The sequence below is a fragment of the Uranotaenia lowii genome, chromosome 2, assembly GCF_029784155.1.
Source record: "Uranotaenia lowii strain MFRU-FL chromosome 2, ASM2978415v1, whole genome shotgun sequence".
Classification (NCBI taxonomy): Eukaryota; Metazoa; Arthropoda; class Insecta; order Diptera; family Culicidae; genus Uranotaenia; species Uranotaenia lowii.
The window spans coordinates 216754108-216780971 of record NC_073692.1 but is presented as its reverse complement, the minus strand read 5'-3'; the positions used below and the strand labels follow the sequence as shown (position 1 = coordinate 216780971).

Here is a 26864-nt window from a genome sequence, read left to right as displayed (position 1 = left end):
AAATTTTAAATCTCATTCGTTTTCTGTGTTTTCTGAAACATTGGTGTTAGATTTGTCAACTTGATTGCTTCGTATTTATTTTTAAGCAAATGTCTAGTTCAGAACAAGGAACATAATTTTCAATAATGTATTGATGATTTGCGGACAGAGCACTGATTCAAAACTTTGACAATCTTGATTTTGAATTTTGAATTTTGAAAAAGCACCCCCCCCCCCTTGAGCGGGTCCTTCGCCTGATGGGAGTTGAAACAATTGCCCTCCCTTCCTTTGAAAACCTTTGGAATTCTGGAAAACTCCTTAAAATGCAGTTATCTATTCAATTAATTCGTTGAAGCATTATTATTCACTTTTACACAGTAAATTTTTGACAATAATCTTGTTTTTGTTGAAAAACTTAAATGGTACTATTCTTATTTCGCACCCCTTTTTCACATGTTTGGTCCTCAACGCCAATTGCTACGTCGTAAATTTCGTGATTTTCAATAATTCATATTTTAACAAGCAAAACACATAGTGGTACTATTCTTATTTCGCTCACTGTATTAGTGAAAATTAGCTCTTGAAGTCTTTGTACCTCGGAAAAATGTAAGTTTTGTTGCTTTGTTGCCTGTACTTTTCATCACATATTAGGCAGTTTTTTACAACTGTTTTTAGTTATTTCATACCATTATTGGTTTTTGAAGTGGTCTCCACAGTTTTTTGAACGTTATGAGCTTTCAATAGGACTCTATACACTAAGATTGAAATTATTTCACTCGGGATAACGACTTCACGAATCACAGGGGACATACTTCATATACACGAAATTCGAATGAAAACCCGACCGAATCTCGTGACGACTCACTTTTCCTGAAATCCAGGAGAAAACGTTTATGAATGCACAGGTACTTGATCAATCGTCCTGAATTCAGGACAGTTATCTCCTGTATCACCTCTGGCTCATCCGATTTCGCGCGTTTTTGCCGATGTATGATTATACAACTGTCCTCTATCCTTTTCTATCGTGTGACATTGCAACGTTCAGTAGTCAAGGTTAGTTTCGGACTGTAAGTGTAAGTTTTCGAACGAAAAGGGGAAAAGCACATTAATCTGCAAGTAAGTTGTAATTTTTGTTTCTTAAACCTTGATTTTGAAATCTGTTTTTTTTTTCATCGAAAGGATCAAGTCAAAAGTGGAGGCAACGAAAACAGCGACTTCCTTCAACTCGGTATAGTCGAGCAGCTGCAGCAAATGGTTCAAAGGAGGCAAACGGAGCACAAACCATCATGAGAGGTACCACGCAGACAATTCATCTGGCAAACGCAAGTCCACTAGCAAGTTCTCCGAAAAGGGACGGTTCAACTACCAGTGAAAATTTTGAAAAAAGAACGCTTCCAAATCGCAAGAGGAGACGGATTTCCGGAACAGGTCCCATAATCCGCGTTTTCGTCATCAGTGTTCCGTGTGGATTTTTTTTATCAAATCTTTCAGTTGTTGTGTGGCCTTATGTGAAAATTTTTAACATAGCTTGGAGTGTTTGGAAATAAATACTTTAAATTCATTCATAGTCTGTGTTGCGTTTCTTTAATTTTCTTGCACGATAACATTTTGGAAAAAAAACAGTCCCGAATGTACAGGAAACTAATTACGAATTCCCTATAACTCTCAGGAAGAACGCGTTTCGAATTCACAGGACGTTTTGACAGTTGTTTTCCTGAGCTGTTTTGCTGTCCTGAAATCGTCCTGTAATTTCAGCTGTTGAAAATACAGGACGAAATCGTCCCGACCACAGGCAAAAAGATTAAGTGTGTACCTTTAATTTTGGGGAGTTTGGAGAGCCTGAGGATAACAGATCATATCAAACTTTAAAAATTCTCCGAACCACATTCACATCATAATCAAAATTATATTTTTAAAGTTTCTTCAACTACAGTGAATCCCCGATTTTGTCACCCCCATGATGCACTTTACACAGCAAAAAATTTCTAAAAGTATACGGAATCTAAAACACGGGTGATCTATTTTTTCGCAAGTGTAATTAAAAAGATGTAATTTTCAACTCCTTTTGATGTTATTAGTCTTTTTTCAAAAAGTGAATAGAAATAAACTGTTTTGGTTTAATTTTACATTCCGGAATGCAAAGTTCAAGCGATCGATGAAATTTATATATAACAAATAGTGTAAATTTACATTTGTTGAATGAGATATCACAAGGTTGATCTAAAATTACATCAATAACTATTTGAAACATAACAGATGCAATGTTTTTTTGCGGCATAAATGTTTATTAATTTGACTCGAGATGGTGGTTCTTGCACGACTAGCCCAAAACTGTTGCTCGGAAGTCTCGGAAGTATCGGTTATCCGCCCAGGCTTCTGTCGGATAGATGTATTACAAAGTGGTAGGTATATGAAATTGAATAAAAGTATTTTAATATGAAATTACTAAAATTCTTTTTTATTTATAGAAACGGCCAATTATTGAGAATCGACCAGGGGAATGATGTGAAATTTCCTTCAATTATCATAGTAGTCAGGTACAATCCGAGCATGCTGAAAACACTGACCCGTAAAAATACTAATAATAAAGGAATCATCACATACAACATCTCCAACCTAACCCTGGATGACCGTTTTTTTGTTAGGTGCTATTTTGTAAATATATACCACACGAAAATTAAATCCCATGATTTTTTTTTCAATAATCAGAGTCGTAACACCGAAAACCTTAATTTTTTAATATTAACGATGAAAAGAATTTTAATTTACATCCCTGTGTATTTTTACACGAGAGCTTTCTTCGTCGGATTTCGTGCATCGACTTCGATCTAAATTTACACACGCTCATTTTCATTCAAACATTTTCGGTTCAAAAATAACCATTTTATAGCTTTGGCCCAAAAACTGCCTATATGGTTATTTTTAAAGAATTTTTACTTCTCAAATTTTAACCTTTTTTGTAGTTCTTGAGCATTAACCACAAAATGTTTGAATACTTTGGTTTTCCTATCGTAGCCATTTTGAAAATTGCCAATTTGCAGACAAACGCGTTTTTCGAAACTCCATTATTCCGCGTAACTGGATCGATTTCCAGATTAAATCGGTCCTTGTAATTTCGGAACACATCGAATCTGTTGGTGGTGATCAAAGGTAAATATTTTAATATTCGTTATCTAAAAATTGCAACCTTACAATAAACAAATGAAATTAAATTTCAGGACATCGATGAAATATGACCCCGTACGAAAAGGAGAACTCGGATTACACTTCCGGTAAGCTTTAACATTCCTTAAAATACTTTTGAATCCTTCCAAGGATGGAAGGGTTGGGTACCTAATAAAGTATTTTTGTTTTAGGTATTGGTGCGAAAATGCGAGCTACTCTTCCGACTGTTTTTTCACCATCCGAAAGAAGCGGGAATGGGCTGGACTCCTTTAAAAACATCACCCGCCAGTCAAAAATTAATACCTCACCCCTCGTGAACGAACAGTACTGGAGTCAATGATATTTTGACCATTTTCTTCTTCAAAATGTCACCAAGGTATATCGCCACTTCCGACGTTGTCCAGCACCGGCGTTATATTAGTTTTTTTTTATCATTTTAATTTGCATTTTCGATTAATAGCGATAACTGTTTTAATATAGTGTATTGGTTTCAATTAATAATAATACTAAATAGAAACCGGAGATTTTAATGAAAATTTTACTGGCAAACTCTTCTAAATCTGCAAATTATCCAGGAGCTCCTTGAAAACGGATAAAGAATAACCTTTTTTTCAACTTCTCCGCTAGAATCTCATTCGGTTGAAAAATAACCATATTCGAACTTCTCCCCTAGAAGTCATTTTATGACTTCTCATGGAGAACTCATAAAATGACATTTCCCGGGAAAAGGTCAAAAATGGTTATTTTTGAAACATAAACGGTTTAATTATTTCTAGCGTGCATGCTCCCAAAATTACATCATTGCAAAAATACACTGTGATAGAATTTTAGGTCAAAATCGATGTTCCGTTTTCGTGCATCGTTTTCAATCTAAAATTACACGAATTTTTCTTGCTGTGTAGGGTGACAAGTTGGGGACAGTGACAAAATCGGGTCGTTTTTTAAAAGGCACTTTTTAAATAATTTTATTGAAATTAGTCAGAAAATATAATAACTGCATCATTTAAAACAGTGTTCGGTGTATTTGTGCGCTTTTAGTTAATAATTATTAAGTTAGGTTTTTTTTTTTCAAAGAACAATCACAAAATTTTGTTTCTATGTTTCATAAAACTCTTTTTTTCGACCGGTTTTATCAAGAAAAACGAATGACCCCCAGTGGTAATATCCCGATGACTTAATAAAATAACAATAGGTCCTAACATAAAAGTAACAAATTTATTGTTCCAAATACTTCAAATGAAAAAAACATCAACACTGACAACTGAGGAACATTTCATCTGCTTATTTCGAATGAAACTGTAAGGATGTTTAACCGGATGTTTAATACAAAATGTGGGAACAGTTCGGCCCGGTTGCCCGGATTTCATTGAAGAATGCCCGGATTTGAACGGATTTATTCACTTTATTTGGCAAATCGAACAGAAAAAAACAAATTGTGTTGTATTTTTCTTTATTTGTGCCTCCAAAACCACACCAAATTAGAATTTAAAATCTGTCGAAAAGTTTTGATGAAAATTTAGAAAAAAAAATTTTCATTTTTTTTCTTGATTTTTGTTGAATGATTTCTGAATTTTGAAATATTTGCACGGATATTACCCGGATTGTATCAAATAGCCTGGATTTGTCCGGCCTAGACACGCACTGAAAATTTTCTATCACCCTTAGTATAAGAGTAAAAATGGTCGATTTTGTTTATAATGCCATCCGATATTTCATTTTTCAAACTTTGATTAGTTGATTTTATTCAGATTTTCAGAACATAACTCACGTACTTTTGCACTCAAAAGAAAAATACAGGTTTTCGAAAAATTATTTGGAAATCGGGATAGCACAACCACTTGAAAGCATGTTTTCTCGAAATAAGCTTTTACGCTTTAATAACCCTTTGGCTCCAAGGGTCCTTAAACAAGCTTTTTGATCATATCAACGATTTGTTGTATCGCTATATTTTTTGTTTTGATTGTATTTACCAACTTTATAACTGTTCAAATGTGATTAAAAAATTCTTACTTGAAATCGGACATCTTTTCTTAATGTCATTTGTAAGTCATCTTCACTATCGCTATTGATGTTATCATGTTGTATAACCATGTTGTCATTTGACGCGATATCAATTAATAATCATCCCAAAAGGAGAATTTGTAAATCTGAGTATTTTTACATTAAATCAAACATAGTGACAAAATCGGGTCAAAAAAGGGGACAAAATCTGGGGTAGACAAAATCGGGTGCAGACATAATCGGTGCGTGACAAAATCGGGGATTTTCAGTCAATTTCGTTCGACCCGACCATCGTCTAGTAGTCAATGTCATCGAAAGAATATCAATGTCGTCTACTAGTTGAATGACCAAGCTACAATGTCAGTCATTTAGCAATGTCAATATTGAATGACATTTTTACGCTCCACTCGCATCACACATACGGTCGTCTTTCTATTTCATTTTCTGGCTGTGTTGGGAGCGATTTTACGTTATAAGTTGAGAAACAGTTGAAAAAATGTAGTTGTTGGCTGTAAAAAGGAAAAAGTCATAGTAAGCACTATGTCGTTCATTCAACTTGGTCATGACATTGTAAGCATATGTCGCTGACCAAAAATCAGTATCGCATGACATAGACATGTAAAGCAGTATCAAAGTCGGCTGACATTGGCTGTCTGACACTGATAATTTGCAGCCCTGGATACAGTAGTTTTTCGATTTTATCACGGTCAAAAAAAAATTCACCGTGAATTTGGCGAAACTAAAAATTAAAGTTAAAAAAAGTATTTTTATTGTCTTTAATCAATAATTTATCATGTTTTCAGTATTGAAAACATATCATATCAATAAATTTTGATCATAAAATGTAATTATCAAAGATTACTTAACACAAAGGATCGAATTTAGTTCAAGTTATTCTTCTCTATAGCAATTCTAAGATTCTTTCTTGAAATAAACCCATGTAGATTATCAATTTGACAGTCTACATCTAATAAAAGTGTATTATTTAGTTTTTATGAAAATTTAACAGTCGTTATCTTTTATGTCGATTTTGAAAAAGAGTTCTAAGAAAATGCATGAAATTGCTCATTTTTGCTAGGTAATTGAAAAAAAGGTGAAATTTACCGAGGAAAACGTCTGGGTAAGTTGGTTGATGACGATGATGACGGGGGGTCCCAACAGATTGTATTATTCTAAGTCCATTTCGAGGCAGTAGCCCAGTAACCGAAATATTTGGTATCAACCAAATATCTGGTGTCAACTGATTCTGCCTAACTCATTTCAAAATACCGAAACACGTGTAAACACTAATGCTGCTCACCTGGAGCACATCCTCCATGTTAAGATTATCGTTTCTACAATGTTTTTGTCAGAACCAGAGAAATTAGTGGCAATAACAATGAAATGGTCAAAAAACCTCAAGGAAAAAACATTTCAAATTTAAATTTTTTTCAAAATCTTACAAAATCTGATAAGCTCATCCGTTATAGCCTAGTAGTGGTTGTGTCAATTGTCTTCTTATCTGAGGCATCTGATTATAACATATCGGAATGCTCAAGAAGTATACTGACATGCCTTCAAACAGCAGCCGTCTTACATACTTTGCAAATTATGGGGCACCAATAGGAATACTTATACTTCTTGGAACGCCAGACGCAAGATAAGATTATGAGTTGATCAGATAACATTTACCGCAAAATGCCAAAACCCCCTATATCTAACATTGTATTTACCGCGCCATAGAACTATTGAGAATAGCAGAGAAAAAAACCAATACGCAATATAGCAACTGCACCAACAGCGACCACAAGGACACGTTAGTCGTGTTTTTTTTCTTCTGAAAGGTGATCCTCTAGCAATAAAGAAAAATATGACGCTCGTATCTATTCAAGTATCGTGTCAGGTGAATGATAATGATTGGATTTTTTGCAAGTTGATTCGTTATCTTCAATCGCAATCAAGTGTTTAAATATTACGATTATTAAACTTACCTTTATCATCATAGAGTGCATGATTGATTTCCGTTGATAGACCTCCGAGACAGTAAAATCTAATCTATCACCAACCAGCGTATGCCGATAATCAAAAGTTGCACGTTGCCTTGTCTGAATATTTCTTTGCACACTGAATCTTTTCACCAACACTCAACAAGAAAAAAAAATGGGTTTGCAGTTTTCTCTGTAGTTCAATGCTTGATATATTTATAAAATTTCTAATTCCTTCTCGCAGCTTTCGTTGGATATTTTTCTAATAATAATTTCATTCAAGTTTATACTGTAGAAAACAGTCACTGTTGAATTGTAATACTGAAGTAGCGCGTATGGTACGTAATCGAATATCAGCCAGCAACAATCTCAGTTGTTCAGTTTCTTCGTAAGTACACAGTATGGTCCGATCATGGAACGATCGAGGAAAATACCTGAAGACCAAACCTTCCGATAAGCACAGTCTGTTTTTAGACTCCTGGTTTAACACATATACAAAAAAAACCGTCTACCAGCCAGGCGGATGGGTGCAAAGAAAATACCGATGATGTGTTATTTTGTCGACTGCTTTGGACCAACTGCTGGTCGAACCATATGAAAGCTAGCATTTCCTACGACGGGCGAGTGATGACGACCGGTCGCATGCCGCATACAAATAGAGCGGATAGGGGGTTTCTTCAACCAACAAAATACGCTGCTGGTGCGTTACAAAGGTTAAAGAACACTACTACATTGCCCACATTTCCTCTCTCCGGAAAACCAGCCTTCTCAATAGGACGTGTCTGTGTTGCATTTTTACCACGCACGTTTATATCGGAAAAAGGTACATATTTAAAAATTGGTTAAGAAATAGACTCAGATTTTCGGATTCACTGAAAATTTTCTGGTTATAGTTAAAAATTTATTGTTTTTAAACTCACTATTCCACTTCGATTTCAGTATCATACAAACCTTCATCCAGCGATTGAATGTGCATATCTGCACGGTGATCAGCCAGATTTTGCACAGATGTAAACCAGCTGTTGCAAAGATCACACCTCACTTTGGTCAGTTCAGCCGGCTGTAGCCTATGTTTTTCACTTCTAACATTTCCGGATTCAGATCTTCTCCCTCGTTTGCCACATCCAGTCGAATGACGATCAAATAACGTTTTCCTAGCAAACGGTTTTCCACAGTTTTGACACTTGAAAGGATAATCCCCAGAGTGCAATATTTCATGTCTTCGTTTGTCAGACAAGTGAATAAAAGTTTTGGAACAATGTTCACAAGAGTAGGGCCGTTCTTTGGTGTGAACACGCATGTGGATTTTCAGATTGGATGAATATTTAAAACTTTTGTTGCAAACTGCACACGGAAACATACTTTCCACCGTATGGGCTCGGAGGATGTGGACGTTTAAGTTGCTTTTTTTAGTGAAATCTTTCTCACAGTGTTCACATTTGAATTGCCTTTGAGCAGAATCGTGCAGATTCCGATGTGATTTAAGATTCCCCTTGGTGGAGAAGTCCTTCCCGCATAAATCGCAAACAAATCTTTCCTTTCCGTCGACATCTGATGTTAGTTTTACAACAGGCATTTCTTGTTTATTAGACATTTTGAAAAGTTTAGTAATCTCTTGCCAATATAAATGATTTTCCAGATTTTTCTTCTCTTCGAACCCTTCATAACAAAAGGGACATATGAATTTTGTACTAAATTGATCATTTCTCTTGTGAGCCTCATCAATGTGATTTCCTAGTTCTTCGAGAGTAATCATTTCATTACATCCGCAGCATTTAATTTCAAAAGTTTCTGGTATGAATTCATGCATTTTTTCGTGCTGTTTCCGTTTTTGTATACTGCTTAAAACCAGAGTACAACATTTACAGGTTCTTGAGATTTTGTTAAAACGATGAGTTTTATGCATTTTTAGTGCGTTCAACGACCCAAATATCTTAAAACAAATTTCGCAAAATACACTATTTTCTAAAAGCTCTGGTTTTTTATCCTGTAAATGAATCAATTGAGCATGATCAACTAGTTGCTCTTCATTTGCAAACTCCAAAGGACACCCACAGCAACAAACTGTACCACACGACTGTAAATTACTGATGGTTTCAACTGCTAGCTCTTCTTCTATTGCCTCATAATCTTCGTAATGATCTTCTTCTTCTTCTGTTTCATCATCTTCTAGCATTTCTATTTGCATCAGAACCGATTCGTTTTCATCTGGTATCGTTTGCTTTTCAAAGTTTTCTTCTCCTGTCTCAGTATCAGCTTCGTTGATTGATTTCAATGACATTTGGTCATCCCGATCAACACTTTGTTGAAACTGGGTTTCATTATCTATTTCATCAAACTGTTCCACAATATATTGTTCCTTGATACAATTTTTTTCTTCTGGTAGTATTTCGAGTTTCATAAATATGGGGCTTACAGATTCCCTTTCCACACACTCATGGCTACTCTCAACTGATCCAACAAATGTCTCCGTTTTCAAAATCAGATCATTCTGAAATAATTCGGTGTTTTTAGACGAAACATTTTCAACCGCAGAATTTTCCGGTACAATTTCCTGTTGATAAGAACTCTCGTAGTTTATGTCTGTGATCGCAACATTCATGACATTGTTTTCTAGTTCCGCAGATTCCAAGCCACCGTCGGCTTTACTGATAATGTTTAGTATTTTTCTCAGCTTGCGATCCGAGTTCCTGCATTTTGATCGAATGGTGTAGGCGATCTTTATCGCATTGAAGCAATCCCCGCAAATCACTTCTGGAAGTCCGTCGGATTTTCGTATCTTCGATATCAAAATAAACCCGTTAGCGTTAATCAAAAAGGATTAATAGCATAAAGAACTTACCGTGATTCCGGTACAATCGGCCATCATTTCAGCTGGGCACAGTTTTTCACAGTTACTATCTTCAGGTGCTGTGAATAACTGGCTATATGTTACCCCGTCATCTTCCATGCAAGCCCTGCAGATGTCCATTCTTTCACCTACGTTAATGTTAAACTTTAATTAATAACTTGAGGAAAAACGTGAAAAACAATCGTTTTTGAACTTGATTTTTGTTGTTGTTTATCTGTTTATGTTTGCCAATATTGGCTAGCAAGGGGTGTTCAATTTTTTTTTACTTCAACAGCTTTATTTTCATAACGTCGCGGTACATCTCGGGTGAAAATGAAAAATCTTATTTCGCCAAAAACTCAAAAAAGCGACATAAGTTGGTTTTGTAACAATGGGTAGAATCGATGGAGAATAGTTAAAGATGAATTTTGAATTAGTCTAAGTGGGGAAGGGGGGAGGGAATATTGTTTTTTAAAGAAATTTCAACACTGTGAGACCGGTTTAAAATTCAACTTTGAACTATTCCTCTTCGATTCCCATGTTAAAAAGTCAATATGTGTCGCTTTTTTGAGTTATTGACAATATAAGATTTTTGATTTTTACCTGAAGTGTATGTACTGCAACCTTCAGAAGAAAAAAGTAATCACTTCATGGTTTTTAATTTTTTTATGTCTTCGAAATTTATAAATATAATCTGAGATTGAGTTGTAATCAAATATTTATGAAGTATTTTGATGCTCTTTTTTCCAATCATTTACAATAAATTCAAAACAGTTGATAAATTGACTGACCTTAAAATCTCCTTGAACTGATATTTGTGTGCAATATATTGACTGAGAACCTTTGAAATTTAGTTTAGTAATCATGCCTTTTATTCAAAATATTCTTTAATCTCGGCCCTATGCGTCAAACAATCGTTATCCATAGGCCCCCTTAGGTATAGGTAGTTTTTACTGGGAATTTAATACGAATTTCTTGTTGTTGTTTTTGTTGTTGGTGTTTGGTTTAATTGGCTTGAATGAACTACTTGACATTTTCTGGGATTTTTTTTCGCGAGCCTGCAGGTTTTTTGTCTAAGTTTCAATGCAATTTTACCCACCGCTCAATACCTAAAGCCCTAAAATAAAAGTGCGGCAGACTGTCACCGCGGAGTTCCAATCGAACTGTCAAAAGTCGTTCACTCAGAAACGAAACAACCCAAAATTAAGAACGGCAAGGCATCAAAACAAAGTTCGTCTGACGTTCTTAATTTTGGGTTGCTGTCAACACCCCAAAAACAAAGTTCGCAGCTTGAACTGACTGCCCCAAAATTTTATCGTTCGGAAATTGTTTCGTTTGTTGTCGCCAGGGACCGACAAAAAACACAAACACAGCACAGTACATATCGTGCAACACAAATCCTGGAGTGCTGACACATAAATTTTCGTGTGCGACACTTCGGTTTGGCACAGCACTTCAATTGTGTTGTGTTGCATCAAATCAACACGACACAGTTCCCAGTTGTGTCGTGTCGAGAAGAACACAGTTGTGCTTAGCACGCAACACAGTGTGTTTTACGAGCAAGGCTATTTTAACCCGTCGCGCTTGATTGGACAGCATTTCTCCGTATTTTACATGGCGAAGTTCTTCACTCACATTGTGTCGAGAAAGAAGCTTGAAAGCAAACGAAAAAAATCTATCCAGTTCGCCTGCTGGCAGATTTGCAACAATTAAAATCTCATCGTTTCGGGACCGGCACACGAACACACTGTGTCGTCAACTGTGTCGGATTTTGTGTCGCATGCAGTACTGTGCTGTGTTGCGGCCGACACGCAACAAAAGAAGATCAACACAGACACAGCACAGTTTCGTTTCGGATGTGCCGTGTCATCAAATTGTGTTGCACTTACTGTGTTCGTGCTGTTTTCGGTCCCTGGTTGTCGCCATGCTGTTATATTTGTTGGAAGTCAATTGTGGTCAATTTTCTTCAAGGAAAATTTGGTGAAAAATCGTAAGTACTTCTTAAAACATAAATTATTAGTCATTTTATAAGTCATGTGTGATAATCAAAACACTATATTTTTATTTTTAGGCACTATCAAATGAAAAAAAAAACATTAACTTGGAGGAATATGGACTCACAAATTAAACGGGGAACCAATGAAAAGGTGAGATGACAGCAAGAAAGATTAACTTATTGAAAATAGATTTTTGACTATAGAGTTAATTTTAAAGTTTACTATTATCGTTTTAAATTATTTCCAAAATTTTATTAAATTAATTATTGGAAATTGCCTTGTTTTACACTTCAAGATGTCCTCTGAATATTAATTTTTTTTGTTTTCTTTTTTTCATTACAGAGCTTGAATTGCGGCACCACGAGTATAATAAATAGCAACCGAATATAACACATCTAATTTAAAATTAATTTAAAAATAAAAACGTTACCAACACCGCTTTTGTTTTTTTAATTATTATATGTCCATTTTAAATGCTATGATAATAAAATTAATATCGTTTTCTCGTCAAAATGGCTTTCTCGATTTTGGGGTGTGCGAAAGAGCTCGATTCTCAAGTTTGGGAAAACACCTCCAAACTTATTTTCGTCGGGAGCCAGTTTCATCCGATTTTGCGGCATTTCAACTTAGTTTTGGGTTAGGATGGCCTAGAGTGTTCCAATCGAGCATAACCATTTTTACCATTTCAAGTTCGTGGCAAGTATTGCAATCTGTGTGACTGTGACTTTCAATTTTTTAATTGAAATTAATCAAGAATGCAGAGAAAATTCATTGGAGCAAAACGGAAAGAAGCACTTAATTTTTATTTTAGCAATCGACACAAAGGAGAACAAATTAAATAATATTCACAAAACGAAAATCAACTTCACAATCTGCGACACAGTTGCACATCAACAAGAAGTCATGCGAATGTTTTCGTTATTGGCAGTGTTGAAGGATTACAGAAGCTTTTTCAGTGCTGCCGAATCGGTGAGAAATTCAGTCTGCCGCACTTTTACTGTACACGCTAGAAACTATTAAACCATTTATGTTTCAAAAATAACCATTTTTGACCTTTTCCCGGGAAATGTCATTTTATGAGTTCTCCATGAGAAGTCATAAAATGACTTCTAGGGGAGAAGTTCGAATATGGTTATTTTTCAACCGAATGCGATTCTGGAGGAGAAGTTGAAAAATGGTTATTTTTCAACCGAAATTCAAATGAGCTGCTTATTTAGATTCATGAGGATTTGTTATACAATTTTCGATAAAAATCGTCATTTTACGTTCAATAGCAAAATCAAAGAAAAGATTAGTGATGGTATTTAGCATATTTTTATTCTAAATAGCTTTTTGACGACAGGAATCAAAGTCCTTCTGGGACGGTACATTGATTTTGTGCCATCGGTTGTAGAATAGGCTCACTACAAACTGTTACCTGAAGGTTGCTGTTGGGCCTAGACAAATGGAAGCCTTCAAACGGATTGGCTGACTGGAGGACGTTCTTTTTAGGTGCTTTCAAATTTATTTGGGCCGGATGATTGTTGGCACCAGTAGCTGGTACAGGAGGTGAAGCCATCATCGGTGAACGTGACGCAAGAGGAAGTAGCTTGTAGTTGATGATTCGGCTCCTGGAAGTAGCGTACGGGATACCAAAACATGTTTATCTTGTCATAAGGTACATTTACTGTTCCTGAGGCCAAATTTTTAGAGATTTTTGATAAACATGATAGTCGCAATAGATCTCCGTCCGGAAGTTATTCTGATTTGCCATCCTGAAATGGCATAAGCAATGCCAGTTTTTCTTTCCGACTGACCGCGGAGTTTACTTCCGTTACAAGCGTAACTGCTGACGATCCACATATCGCCTGCCAGCGATAGCCCGCTGTAGGATGTACCTGTGGGCATTTTTGTGATCCTACACAGGATGATCATAGCAGTTTCCTACAAATAAATTTCGTTACCTGTCGAATTCGACGATAATATTAGCATTGAATTACCTTCCAGCAGCGGGTGTGCTATGTTTTTTGATCCTACAATTGAAATACTTTTAACACTTACAGAAATCCATCAGATATCGAATAAAAAACTTCTGAACAACGCGTACAACTTTGCCATTACCCGCATAAATCAGTATTATACAATAACGATTTCCATTATCTTCTTCCCAAGACACACGAAAGATAAGCTATATAGTTTGGGATTATTAATGTACGATTAAGCTAGTCTTTTTTCCATGGAATGGAATCGTTTGGACGCACTTTACGATACAGCGAACGGGTCGTTAAGTAGAGTAACCATTCATTTTTTTTGCTTTTTTCTTTTTTCAAATCGGACGCAACCCGGGATATATGATACGTGTAATCTTTTCCTAATGATCCATTTAGAAAATGTTGATGATCGAACGTATCGCTGAATAATAATAAAAAGATACACAACCACCTAGGTTGGACGATTCGGGTTATGATTGATAATTAATCATAAATTAAACACATCTTAAACTAAAAATTTGTTAGTTTTTATCAATTTTATTTCAATAGTAACATTTTCAACTGATACATTCTTATATATACATTGATCTCGACACTGAATTAAATTTTGTTTTTTCTATAAAAGATCACTGATATTTTTTCAGCAACATTACCTACAATGATAAATATTAAAAAGACATTACGTTGTTAATTACAAAAATTCATTGTTTTTCTTGCCACGAAAGAATCTCAATAAGAGTCCATTTTCTATGGGTAGGCTAACGAACCAATAGAGTTGCAATCGTCTTTCTATTAGAATAGTTTTAATGTACTTGGGTTACTGGACACTTTTGAGCATCAATGGCTGTTCAAATTGGTTCGCACTCTTGTTGTTCGAAGACACGCCAGTATATCAAAACGGGAACTTTTTGAGTATTGAAATCCAAATCCAAATCCAGCCATCATAAAATCATTCGTCACCTTGCCTGTATGTGTCATGAAAACATATGAAAATCGCTGTCGCTCTCATCATCATTGTTATTAGGCCATTTAACAAATATTAGCTCTATGCTGTTCTATTTAAATTGATAATGAGGATTCTTGGAAAGGTAATAGAAAATTACTTATGTTTTCAATACTAATATGAAAATAAAAAAAATCACACCTGATATAAATCGACCCTGTTTCTCGAATTCATACATAAAATTTAATAGTGTGGCCTACATTAATACGAAGAAAGTCCTAGATTTCTACTGAAGAGCTGAAACAAAATAAAATAAACAATAATGAAAATTGGAAATTATAGTCGTAATTTCAAGCTGGATTTCCGTCACGCATGAGAAAAAAAATTAACGGAATTTTGTATTTAAAGCTTTGCATTAAATATCTTGTAGCAAATGAGGTTAGTGATACCATGACAATCACGATAATTCACTCCTCATTAAAATTTTAAAATATATTTTGAATTGTATTTGGAATTCTTAAATGGATGTTGAGCTTTTAATTTTAGTTTAACATTCTTATGTGTTACTATTTTGTTCTTCTTACAGATTTTTTTTTGTTAATTTATTATTTGCAAAAATCAAATCTCATTCTCAAGTCCAATTTTGATTTTGATCATGTATAAAATGTAACGTTTACCTTGCTGTAAAAGATGCTCCTTCGAAATCCATCTGTGTATGTATTCTGTATATCCAACGTACATGGGATGAATGGTGAGCCAAAGGCAAAGCTTGCAGGGACAGGGTAGCTTGGTGGTATTCGATTTGTACAGCTTCAGAATCCAGTTACTGTTCCCACCGAACAAAATCAAACCTGTCTTTGGATTCCTGTGCCATTCCATCGACTATGTTGCTCTCCAGCTGCAGGTAATTATTTTTGGCCTTCGAAACAAGCCAGTGCCGAGAACCGGATGATGCTGATTGAATGTTAACCTAGCATGAAAAAAAAACAATAAATATGTAAAGAATACATATTTCTATTTACATTACACATCAATACATAGGGAAAATCCGGAACAATCTTTCGCGTGACACTGGAACAAACCACCGGAACTGGATCCTGTGCGTTGCCACCGTAACTGGACCCTGTGACTCCTTTGGACATGTGCACGGTGAAGGGGTTCATTGGGATTTTTTCTTCCTATTAATTTTGAATCACCTGCGGTAGTCTTCAATACTAGGTCTAATAATGCCATCCATAAATTGAAGTACAGGGAAGACATCCAGACACTTCTAGACAGTTCCTTTTCTTCGGAAGGTTCTTTCATCTTAAAGTTTTGTACCTTTTTATACTGATGTTGGATGTTAATCTTCCCTCGGAGATATTTTCCACCTCCGCTGGGGGATAACGGCACTGGTACGCTTAATATTGTACACATTCACACCAAACAAATTCCCGGCCTTTCCAGTTCACCTCCAGCCGGAAGATTGTGAACGGCAAAGTATCTGAAATTTGATAAAAAGAAAAGAAACAATAAAATGAAAAATTAGGCATGTTACAAAAAAGTATTACGAACTTTGTGCCTTTAGTGCGAAATCGTAGTACTTACCACCAGTACGAATATTTGCGGTTTCCAATACTGCTTCCTTTAGACAGTTCGATTTTACTTGAGTGTTAAATATTTCACGAGGAAACGATTTTTCTTCCAATCGGATGTCGGAGAGCTAGCTCAAAAACGCCATTTTCTATTTTCTTTGCGAATGATGCAAATATAGTTAAGACACGAATCAGATTTCACGGATCACAAACTGTATCTTCCAGCAATAATTAGTTATCATTACAAGCGGAGGCGCATCAAGAATGAAAATTTCTTAAAAAATTAGATGATTTAAAGACGATAACTTGTATAGTCACTATTATGGTAATCATAAATGAATGATATTGACGATTCAGTGTATGATATTTGATTATGCGGGTATACAATGTCTTTTTCGATTGAGGTTAAATTTTCATTCTTTTTTTGGTTAATAATCCAAAAGTTGGAATATGGTTAAAATTGTAACATGAATTATTTATGAAAAATAACCATATAGTCCTATTTGCCGCTGGTAGTGTTCATGATTTTTTGCTGGTTGTTTCACCAACACTTTTCAGTTTTGGGACAATTAACCTCAAAAACGACCATGTGTGTCGACCAGCTGCCCGTTTTTTGTACCGAGAGTTTTTGAGGTTAATTGTCCCGTCTCATCTGCACACGCTCAGCAAGTGTGCGTAAGAAATGTCAAAAACAACTCTATTGGAAGTTCTGCAGAAAAAACTAAAAAATGGTTATTTTTCATTCGAAAATGATTAAATGAAAATGAGCGTGTAGGGCTTTATCAATACCGCATTGAAACAGTGAAAATTGTTTGAGCGTGTTCTTGTTCTCACTTTTTGTTTATTTATCTGTTAAGTTCCCTTTTCCTGCCGGTTTGTCAAAATTTGGAATTTGCTGGAGAACTCTACACCCAAAATAATTTTCACTTAAAAAATAAGTGACATCTGTAGTAAATTCTCGCCATACGTAATTTCATTTGAATTTTAAGTGATGGGTCAAGTGAATTCACTTAAGTGACCGGTCAAGTGAATTACACTATGACGTTCGAGTGAAATTTATCTGAATTTCTAAGTAAGTTTCTAGTTAATTATCTCTCACATTTTTAAATAAAATAACATTTGTAGAACAGCACTTCGATTTCAAATACTTACATTACGCTTTCGCCATAAATTTATTGGTTGGAAAATTTCATCGTAATCCCAAGGCAGATCGGTTACTGCGGATAGTGCGACTTCTAAATCTTCCCTGCTGCAAACCAGAAAATCTGTCCAGTTCAACCCACAAGCTGAAACATGATAACACCTTTAAATAACTTTTTCTCACATCACGTTTAACACAAACTACCGCCAAAATCGCCTATTAAAGAATTGGGAAAATCCAAATCCAGCATAAGCTTTAAACGCTGCTCTTTAGAATTTGCCATTTTGAACTCTGAAAATAAACAAATTACAACCCGACATCCACTTGAAATTCAAGTGATGGGGAAGTGAATATTTTTTTCTCACTTCAAATTCAAGTGACCACTGAAGTGAATGTGGATGAATTCACTTGAAATTTAAGTGACTGCCAAGTGAAATGTATATGTCGCACTTGAATGGAAGAAAATCACTGGATCCTTGTTTTTAAGTGAAAAATCATGTGTATTTTAAGAGTGAATTTGGGTTCAGTGTATATACCTATCAGTGTTAAAAGCAATTTTTGAAATTTTCAGCTAAAAGGAAACTAATTTTATGAATTCTCAATTGTCTTAACCTAGTTATTTGGCTAAATCTTAAAACATATTTTTTAAACGACACATGCACAGTATCCATTAACATTTTTTTATATTTCTTGAAAGTCAAAATTTTTATTCTAAAATAAAAAAAAATCATTCTGAACAAATAAGAACAGTAGATAAACACACTGCCAGAAACAATTTTCGGCTTTATATCCATTCAGTCCGGTTCTGCGCGTTGCTCTCTGCATGCACGCCTTTGCAAATAGAATTCGAAGTAGAAAAGTGAAAAATTTTTCTACCTCATAAAAGCTGCAACTAACAGTGCCAGTTGTATCGGAACCGCAAAACTCCTAAATATTTTGTATTATTCTTGATCGCTCATTGAACTTTCTGACAACCGGTCAGGTTCTCCGCCATTAACCTCATATTTCTAGAAAGGTGAGTATCAAAAAAGTACCGCAAGCTTGCACTTAACATCACCTTATCGATGCTAAATTATGATTGTTTTGCTTCAGAAAAGTTTTCATAATGCGCAGCCGAACTGAAATGGTAACAACCCAACTCGAGGGCTCAGACTTTGACGAAGAATCGGATTTCGAAGCTTCTGAAGAAGACTGGAAGCCAACCAAGGATGATATGGTAGTGTATAAAAATAATAGAATAGGTCAATTTGTCCCTGAAATTTAAATTATTTTCGTCCCACAGAAACCAAAAAAGGTTAAATCTCCAACGCGCGCTAAGAAAGCACCAGCTGCTGGCAAAAATGGGAAGAAAAAACCTGGTCGAAAACCGGCTAAACGAACCAAGCGCAAGGAATCATCTGACGAGGAAGATGATGATGATTTTTCGGAATCTGAGGAAACAATCCCACCACCGAAAGCTAGGAAACTTGTAAGTGATCCTATATGATTAAAAACTTACGACGAGCACTATAAACTCTCTTTATTTTCAAAGTCTGTCAAAAAAGAGCCTGGAACGGCACCCAATACCAAAGTCGAAGCTAGCACATCCGGAAGTTCATCGTCAGCTGTTTCTAAACCAGAACCGCTTCAACGCAAAGTGGCCCCGACTCCCGTGAAGAGTTTCCCGGACAAGGGCGGTTTCCTAACATTGTATTTGTTCAAGGGCGATCTCAAGGAGGGAATCATAAACAATCATCAAGTTTGTCTGTGGCGCCGAGATGGTTCTAGTTTGCTTCAGAAGTATCTTCGCGACAAAACAATTACCGGCGACGTACCCCACTATAATTCGAGCATGGTTGTAAGTATCAGTTATTGTAGTTTTTATCGGCTAACAGTATAATTCAATCATATTCCAAATTTTAACAGTGATACGTCTCGATTAATTGTTTTCACGATAGAGACATCAGTGCCCGATTCGAGAATATATAGCGAACAAAATTTAAATGAATGCTTAACGTTCTTCAGTAGATGTTCTTTCTAACGCAAAAAGTACTTTCATTCAGCTTTTAAACTTCTATTAATGGGTTTGTTTATTTTTCATAGTATTCATGTTGGGAAGACAAACGTTCCGACGAATACCTTGAGGTCAAGGTGCGCTGTGTAGAGCAAGCGAAGCAAATCCGGGTGGAGCTCACGAACGTTGAAGAGTTGGAGGCGAGAGCCAGGGGCGAGTATGAGAGCTTCGTTGCTGTACACGGAGAAGTACAACCTCGTTCTTCAGCAGGATCTTCGGGCAGCAATAACAAACGCAAAAAAGGAGCCAATAGCGCGGATGATGAAGAGGATGGCGACGATGACAATGACGAGGATGACGATGACGAGGAGGATGAAGATGACGAAGACGGCGAAGGAACCGGAGCTGATGGTCAAGGTAATGATGATGAAGATGAAGAAAGTGAAGACGACGTGCAAGAAGAGTGAAATGAAGATATAATTTAAATTTGATAAGACATCGCCGCAGATCTGCGCATCCAGTAAAGTTCCGATCAGAAGGATATTTCAAAGTCACGTTGAAAAGAGATATTTTTTAAATTGAAAAATCATAAGTTGTATTTTGAATTCTAGTTCGAATTCATGGTAAACAAACTCAAAATGCTTGACATTAAACAAACACGAACTGTAAAAGTTAAAATTAAAAAAAGATTCTGGACTTTATTATTGATGTGTATTTAAAACTGATAGAAAACCTTATATTTGCTGAAATCTTATCAAAAGATTAAGATTTGTCCCTGTAAATGACCTACAATTATCTGAACGATAAAGTGCTTGAATTTATCTTATATTTCGAGGTTATCTTACTATGAGACTAACGACACACATCGATCTTTTTACCAGTAATGTTTTAGAATAATATTAGGTAAACGTCTATTCAACTACCTATCAAAGTCCGGTATATAAGACTATTTATGAATTCGATGATATATGATTTGATAATATATGACTTTGAAAGTTTTATCCTTCTAATTGGGATGCGGTGGTAGTAATCACGTGGCATATCCTAAGTGAAAATGAAACAGCGTAATATGTAATATTTTCGATAGTCTTCTAACACGTGCAAATAAACGAAGTCGAGCATGGAAATGGCATGACAAGTGAAAAATCATAATACATAATTTCAAATAATTTCTGCGGCCAAATTAATATTCATTGTTCTAAATGAAACCTGCAACTAGAAAATGACTTCTCAAATAAATCCTTATATTATTCCAAATGTGAGTACTATGTAAATGTATTTTATTTTATTTCTTAGTTTTTTTTCAACCGAATAACTCAAACCGACGCATGGACCTACCCAACTAGGATTAATTCTTCAGAAGGCATTCGTTCCTTTTCCCAACAACTTGGAATCAGTAAGTCTGCATCTTGGGTGCCAGTAATTAAAGTAACGATCGCTTATTATGTTCACACCAATCCAATCTCCTCTAGCTTTTGTTTCATATTCCGATCTCTCTCGGCCACGTGCCTCGCTTGGTGTCGATTCCGTTGTGCTATCCGGGTGAACGTGCGATCACAAAACTGACAAGTCAATGGGTATTCCTCGCCGTTCTGGTGAAGTCGTTCGTGTTTTTCCAGCTCCTTTCGACGCCCAGTGGGGAAACCTTTGTCGCACACCGAACAACGCAACGGGTACTGTTTGCTGTGAGTATTGACTTCGTGGCGCTTTTTATCTGTTAGCTGAATGAAGGTTTTCGGGCAAAAAGCACACGTATATGGTTCTTCCTTTGTGTGCACTCGTAAATGAGTTTGAAGCATTTGTTTGCCTTTGAACCGACGTGGGCACAAGCTGCATCCATAGGGTTTGATTTCTGAATGCTTCGATTTTAAATGCGATTGTAGAACATACTTACTATTGAATAGTTTTCCACACTCCTCACAAGAGTAAGATTGCTGTGACTGTCTATTATCCTGCGAAGGACCTGCTATATCCTGTTTTTTATGCATTTCCATATGCTTTTTGTGCAGGGTCTGGTTAGGAAATGATTTATTACAAACCGTGCATTTGTGAGATCGCATGTACGGAACCAAGCGATGCTGTTCTAAACGTATTAATGTTGGAAACTGTTTGAAGCAAATTTCACACTCGAAAGGGTTTTCAGTATCCGGTTCTCGTTTATATAGTTCGTGGTGCATTTGAGAATGTTGAGTCAGCGAGTCTACCGAAGGAAATTCTGCTGAACAGCCACAACAAATGCGACTCTCATTGGTAGATTCAATGTCGGTTCGCTTTTTGATAGCCCTGCAGCCTCTTTGTTTTGCGATCAAGTGTTTTTTATAGCTCGAGCTAAACTTTTGATGGAAGCTTAACGTTTGACGCTTGTTGTAACGTTTAAAACAATACCGGCATTCGTATGGTTGAGATCCATCATCTTGCGTCTTGTTTATTTCGTGTTGTCTTGCATGTTCGAGCATTTGGTCGTGATTCGAGACAACTACTTCACACGAACAACATTGCATGACTGAGGGTACGCCAACGGAAACCAAGCGATGCTTAAAAGCATTCAGGCGATGCATGGAGTCCAAATAGGAAATTCCCGAAAACATTTTGAAGCAGATGCTACATTCTATCAAATTTACTGCCACAGGACCACAAATACCTTTCTCATTCAAATGAGTCATCTGGGAATGTTTTTGAAGCGTATCGAAGTTCTCAAAATGTTCAACGCAACCACAACATTGAGTGTAGTTTGGTTCACGATTAATATCAACCGCGCCGATTGGATCTACTTGAACCAAGTCTTCCACGTTGGAATCTAATCTTGTGCTAAATACATCTTCGGTCGGAGGGTGTTCATTTGCTACGTTTAGTTTTTGTTGTGATGCATCACAATTTGCCTCAGCAGATCCATTGGTGACTTCTGGAGGGCACTCTGTGGTCACAACGGGGATATCAAAATGTTTTCTAGAATTGGAAGGAAAAACTTAATTTGTTTGTTGGTTGTTAATTTCATACATATACATGAATACATATATCCCATTCATCTTATAAATCAACTTACACATCAAATTGTCGGATTGTACTTTTGAAGTATCTATCAGCAGTTTGACAATTTTCTATCAAAATATTCATGATTTCGAACTGTTTGATGCATCTTTCACATATCATTTGTGGATATGGATCATCGCTGAGGACCTACAAAAAAAGGAGAGATAACACATGATTTTTTTTTTTTAGTGTACAAAAAATAGTATCCTAATAACAGTGCTTATAATTACAATACAGTACTCGCTCGTTAATCGGACACGCTCGGTAATCTGATATTTTTGGGAGCTCAGACCAAGTTCAATTTTGTTTTATAATTAGACGTTTTAATATTCACTTATCGATCAATTTTTGGGGCTCGGTTATGTTTCAGGCAGCACTGTTGTTTTACTATATTTTTCACAAAATTTCATGTTTGTTTCATCCGTATATGGGTTTGCCCAATTAACGAGCGTGTACTGTATTTCGATAAAATTTCTAAAAAAATACGTTTTTATAGTTTTGGCAACAGAGATCAGATGGCGCTACAACCGACCTGAAAGGAAATCTTTCTAATAAACCGTTCCGAGCGCCATCACGTGTTCGGTCCAGAATCGCATACGGACTCGAACAATCGTTGACAGGCTTTGGATGTGATCAGTGCTTTGAATTTTCAAATCAGTTCAGTGTTTTAGTTCTTGTCCTTCAAGTTAAAAATTATGACTATTTGAAAAAGTGTAAAACTGGTTGTAATTCGACATGTGCTAAACTGAAGTCCCTATAAAGCAAATTCATTGCCAATGAAGAATGCTCATGTTCACAGTTACGATAATTCGCCCGTCACGCTTGACTGAACTAGCAATATTCCCTCAACAAAACGGCTCCGTAATCGATTGACGGAACCTTTCCCTGTGTTTCCACTCACATGACGGAAAAAGCACTTGTCCGGCTTGTGACTTGCAGAGCTCTAATACATTTCGAATGAAGAAATGACCTTGAAAGCAAAACCACTGACCAGTGGTCAGTGGCAAAACCTTTCCAGTTCGTCTTCTGGTAGGCGTTTCGGTCTTCGGTCGTTTGAATGCGATAGGTGAATGCTTGGCTTTGACTGACATTCTTTTAGCTTCACACAAATGGGGGATTTTTTTCTTTTTACTGGGGATTTTCATTCCGAAGGATGAATCATCCCTCTTCCTTCCAGTTGTTTTGTTTTTAATATTTTGGAAGTAACATTACAATTTTGCAAAAAGATTGCATTTACGAAGGAATGACAGCACATTTTCCTCTCATCTGAGTCTTTTTAAAGAATTTCTCGTAGGCTGGTTGCAAGTTGCCCAGCTGTTTGGGCTTGTTGGTGAATTAGGCATGCGTTAAGATGTGATTAAACTGTTAGTGGCATATCACAGGCATGGCATACGGGAGAGTCCTGACGACTTGGGGATGAGTGACCGGCAAACGAAGAGGAACCCGTTTAAGGAAAACTGAATTGAGTGTGGCGAACCAAGACTTCACAGTCACAGCTTCATGCCTCATGACGCTGACGGATCGCTACCTGCTCATGCCTACGTGGACTCTAGCGCTTTAGTGGGCAGTGATGGAACTGATTCGCCAAACAAGTTTACCACCAGAGCGCATGTTTTTCGGGACACAAACCTGACATTCAAAAATTCATTGTCGTTTCCTAGCCTGGTTTCATCATCATCCGAGTTTCGCGGTAGCATGGAAGAATCTCCAGATTTTCGAATTACCCGCAGGTAAAAGAAACCATACCAAATTGTCTTTTGCTGTATAGAAGTTTACTGATGATTATACAATCAATGAAGAATTAATTATTCATTATGTTTTACCTCAACATGTGTGACCCTCAGCATCAACTCTGGGACGCTAAACCCGTAGCTGGTATCGAACAACGGAACGAAGTTTTCTGACGATTGTACACACACTCTGCAGACATTTCGGAGATCAAGGGACATCGCTCTGACTCGGTTATTGCAATACAAACCTCAAATTTTTACACTATTTTGAAACTTATTTCTAAATAGCTTTCACAAAACAGGTAACATACAGCGGAAAATTTTTAAATTAAAAATTACGATCTTATTCTTATTTGTATATAAAACAACATCGACGAATTTAAACACTCTACGATGAATATACTTGGAAAGTGCTTATTACATGGTTATTCTAGAAATAACTACAGAAACTCAATTTTGTGCTTTTTGATTTGTGTTCGGTGTTGAGCGTATACATATATGCGTATATTACCAGGGGGGTGGTAATCTGGTTCTTCTTGCAAACAAGAATCTTTTTCTTTTTTTCTATCCATCGGGAGAAACGTTTATGGTGTTTTTCTCTCAAAGCAGTACAGAGTTGAAAAAGTCAAATACCGTATTTGTTTTCTCCCCTCGATCAGTGTTCCACCGTACCCGACAAAAACAAACACAAATCGTCGCCAGTGTATTGCTTCCTCACTCACTCACACGCTCTTTCGCAACACTAGCAAAATTATCGGTGGGCCATCGTCCGTAAGCAGAACTCCGCCAGGTCAAAACCAGTGCAACACCGTCCGAATAAACAAACAGTTTGACAGCACCTAGTGGTGCACCAGTGCAACACTAGTGCAACACTCGACATAAACAAATACGGTAAAAATTTTAACCAATGAGGAACCAGAATGATTGTTGTGTTAGTGTGCAATCATTCATAATTCTCTAGGTTTTTACATCTAGTCCGGTTCCTTGACAGCAAAACGTCAGGTTTGTTATGGGCCCAAATCGGCAAAATCAATGACAAAGGATAGGGATGTCACCCCCCTGTATATTATTATTACGCTCTTAAGCCTAGTCCAAACTCGTCTCGAGACGGTCTCCCATTTTCTTCGGAAGACAGTGAGACCGTCTCAGGTTCCCAACAACAACAACAGACAACAAAGTTCGTCTCGTAACAAAAATCACAGTTCATGATGCCTACTGTGGACTATAGGCTTTACGCACCCTCTACCATCAAATATAAATTAATTTTATAATCTAAAACTATGGTCGTTATATGAAAGACTTAAAAAAAAAGCACATTGAACTTTCAAACACATTTTTTTTTTCAAACACACACCTACCCAGCATGTAATTTTTCTACAAGCTATAATAAAAAAAAATGAGAATAATAATTTTTAATAATCATAGGTTTGTTTATTAAGGCATTTTACTGATAAAGTTTAATTTTGCCGAGTGTATCACTTAATTAATCTATGTTAGTAGAAAGGGGAGCCGTAATAGTCGCGGCGACTCAACTGTTAGTTGTATACTAATTTAAGGAAGGGAAGGGGAGCATTTATGGTTCACTTTTGAAAACGTTTTTCCATCTGGACTCGGTGGTGGCTTCCTGTAGCTGTGGATACTGTAGCTACTCTTGATTGTCGTCTTTCTGGCCAGACTTCTGGTAGAGATTGTGGAACCCATTAGATGGTAGGTTGCTCTATTGAATAGATAAATGAACATTAAAAGGGTACATATACAGGGAAAAAGTTACGAAGGAAAGAGGACTAAACGACCAAGTCAGACATTTTAAGGTATTTGTAGATAGGGTACAAATACTCCAGATCAAGTTTTACCAAGATGTCTCGAATTGGAACATCGGGTGGTTTACGTCGGGCCCTAAGGGTATCCAGTAGCCAAGTCCTCGATCGATCAAACCGTTCACACGTCCACACAACATGATCAATGTCGTGGTAGCCATCCCCACAAACACAAACATTGCTTGTAACTAGTTGTATACGAAACAAATGCGCGTCAAGCCGGCAGTGATTTGACATGAGCCGAGAAACCACGCGAATGAAATCGCGACTCATGTTGAAATGCTTAAACCATGCCTTCGTCGGAACCTTAGGGATAATCGTATGGAGCCAACGTCCCTTTGTGCCATCATCTGTAACAGGGTTACATTTTCGTTTTTGTCTAATTATCATTTTCATATATAGTTTCGTTAGTACAATTAAATCGTTCATTACTGTAGTCAATTGCATGCTATAATATGTAAACTCATACTTAGAACTTACAACTTAGAAACGCCTGTATTTATGTAATGCATTTGATAATGCACGTGTTTAAAAGGAAGTGGAGGAAGCTTGCGCTCTACAGAAATTATCTCAATGAGAATTGCGCGCTCAGCGTCATCTCTCGAGTTGACCCCATTATTTTAAGGAATCGGGATTCCAAGGGTGGATCGTTATGAGATGGAACGATTAGACGGGGTAGGAGGGAAAGAGAAGCCACCTTTTTCAATTGGGTCGAAGCCCATTGGTTATT

The 26864-nt window shown here is 36.5% G+C and overlaps 3 protein-coding genes and 1 long non-coding RNA gene across 12 annotated transcripts in view; 1 reads left to right on the top strand and 3 right to left on the bottom strand.

Annotated features, from left to right (window-relative positions):
* Positions 1-7706, bottom strand: part of LOC129749540 (choline/ethanolamine kinase) — a 45664-nt gene extending 37958 nt beyond the window's left edge. Inside the window, exons 1-2 of one of the 6 annotated variants that reach the window (XM_055744528.1) lie at positions 7652-7666; positions 7116-7371 (exon numbers count right to left, since the gene is read on the bottom strand). In XM_055744528.1, the coding sequence (XP_055600503.1) occupies positions 7116-7136 (21 nt within the window). In that variant the 5' untranslated portion in view covers positions 7137-7371; positions 7652-7666. Of the gene's footprint in view, positions 1-7115 lie in introns of all 6 variants that reach the window. The other 5 variants (XM_055744526.1, XM_055744523.1, XM_055744524.1 and 2 more) reach the window with 5 other exon arrangements.
* Positions 7707-7996: 290 nt separating this feature from the next.
* LOC129742326 (uncharacterized) lies at positions 7997-24696 on the bottom strand. The gene is made up of 9 exons (XM_055734216.1): positions 24411-24696; positions 22601-22734; positions 21010-22503; positions 16272-16332; positions 15872-16027; positions 15701-15819; positions 13354-13546; positions 9952-10104; positions 7997-9888 (listed from the first exon to the last, which is right to left on the bottom strand). Exons 1-9 carry the CDS (start codon positions 24534-24536, stop codon positions 8029-8031), a joined length of 4296 nt encoding a protein of 1431 aa, XP_055590191.1. The 5' UTR covers positions 24537-24696; the 3' UTR covers positions 7997-8028.
* Positions 14042-16806, bottom strand: LOC129749545 (uncharacterized). Of its 4 annotated transcripts, none has more exons than XR_008738077.1 (4): positions 16437-16806; positions 15527-16332; positions 15051-15146; positions 14042-14985 (listed from the first exon to the last, which is right to left on the bottom strand). It is a non-coding gene; the product is annotated as an uncharacterized LOC129749545 (long non-coding RNA). The 4 variants fall into 4 exon arrangements; XR_008738076.1 differs by having other exon boundaries at positions 14042-15146; positions 15527-15819; positions 15877-16332; XR_008738075.1 differs by having other exon boundaries at positions 14042-15146; positions 15527-15819; positions 15887-16332.
* Positions 18158-20831, top strand: LOC129749541 (nucleolin). Its single transcript, XM_055744534.1, has 5 exons — positions 18158-18579; positions 18657-18780; positions 18847-19032; positions 19096-19401; positions 19647-20831. Exons 2-5 carry the CDS (start codon positions 18670-18672, stop codon positions 20022-20024), a joined length of 981 nt encoding a protein of 326 aa, XP_055600509.1. The 5' UTR covers positions 18158-18579; positions 18657-18669; the 3' UTR covers positions 20025-20831.
* Positions 24697-26864: the final 2168 nt, after the last annotated feature.

Excerpts from the sequence above, each read along its gene's own strand:
- LOC129749541 (XM_055744534.1), top strand. The coding sequence starts at position 18,670 with ATGCGCAGCCGAACTGAAATGGTAACAACCCAACTCGAGGGCTCAGAC. Across the intron at positions 18,781-18,846 it reads AGCCAACCAAGGATGATATG|AAACCAAAAAAGGTTAAATC; the intron begins GTAGTGTATAAA and ends TTCGTCCCACAG. Across the intron at positions 19,402-19,646 it reads ACTATAATTCGAGCATGGTT|TATTCATGTTGGGAAGACAA; the intron begins GTAAGTATCAGT and ends TATTTTTCATAG.
- LOC129742326 (XM_055734216.1), bottom strand. The coding sequence starts at position 24,536 with ATGTCCCTTGATCTCCGAAATGTCTGCAGAGTGTGTGTACAATCGTCA. Across the intron at positions 22,504-22,600 it reads ACAATCCGACAATTTGATGT|AAAACATTTTGATATCCCCG; the intron begins GTAAGTTGATTT and ends TTCCAATTCTAG. Across the intron at positions 10,105-13,353 it reads GGCCCAACAGCAACCTTCAG|TTTAACATTAACGTAGGTGA; the intron begins GTAACAGTTTGT and ends TATTAATTAAAG.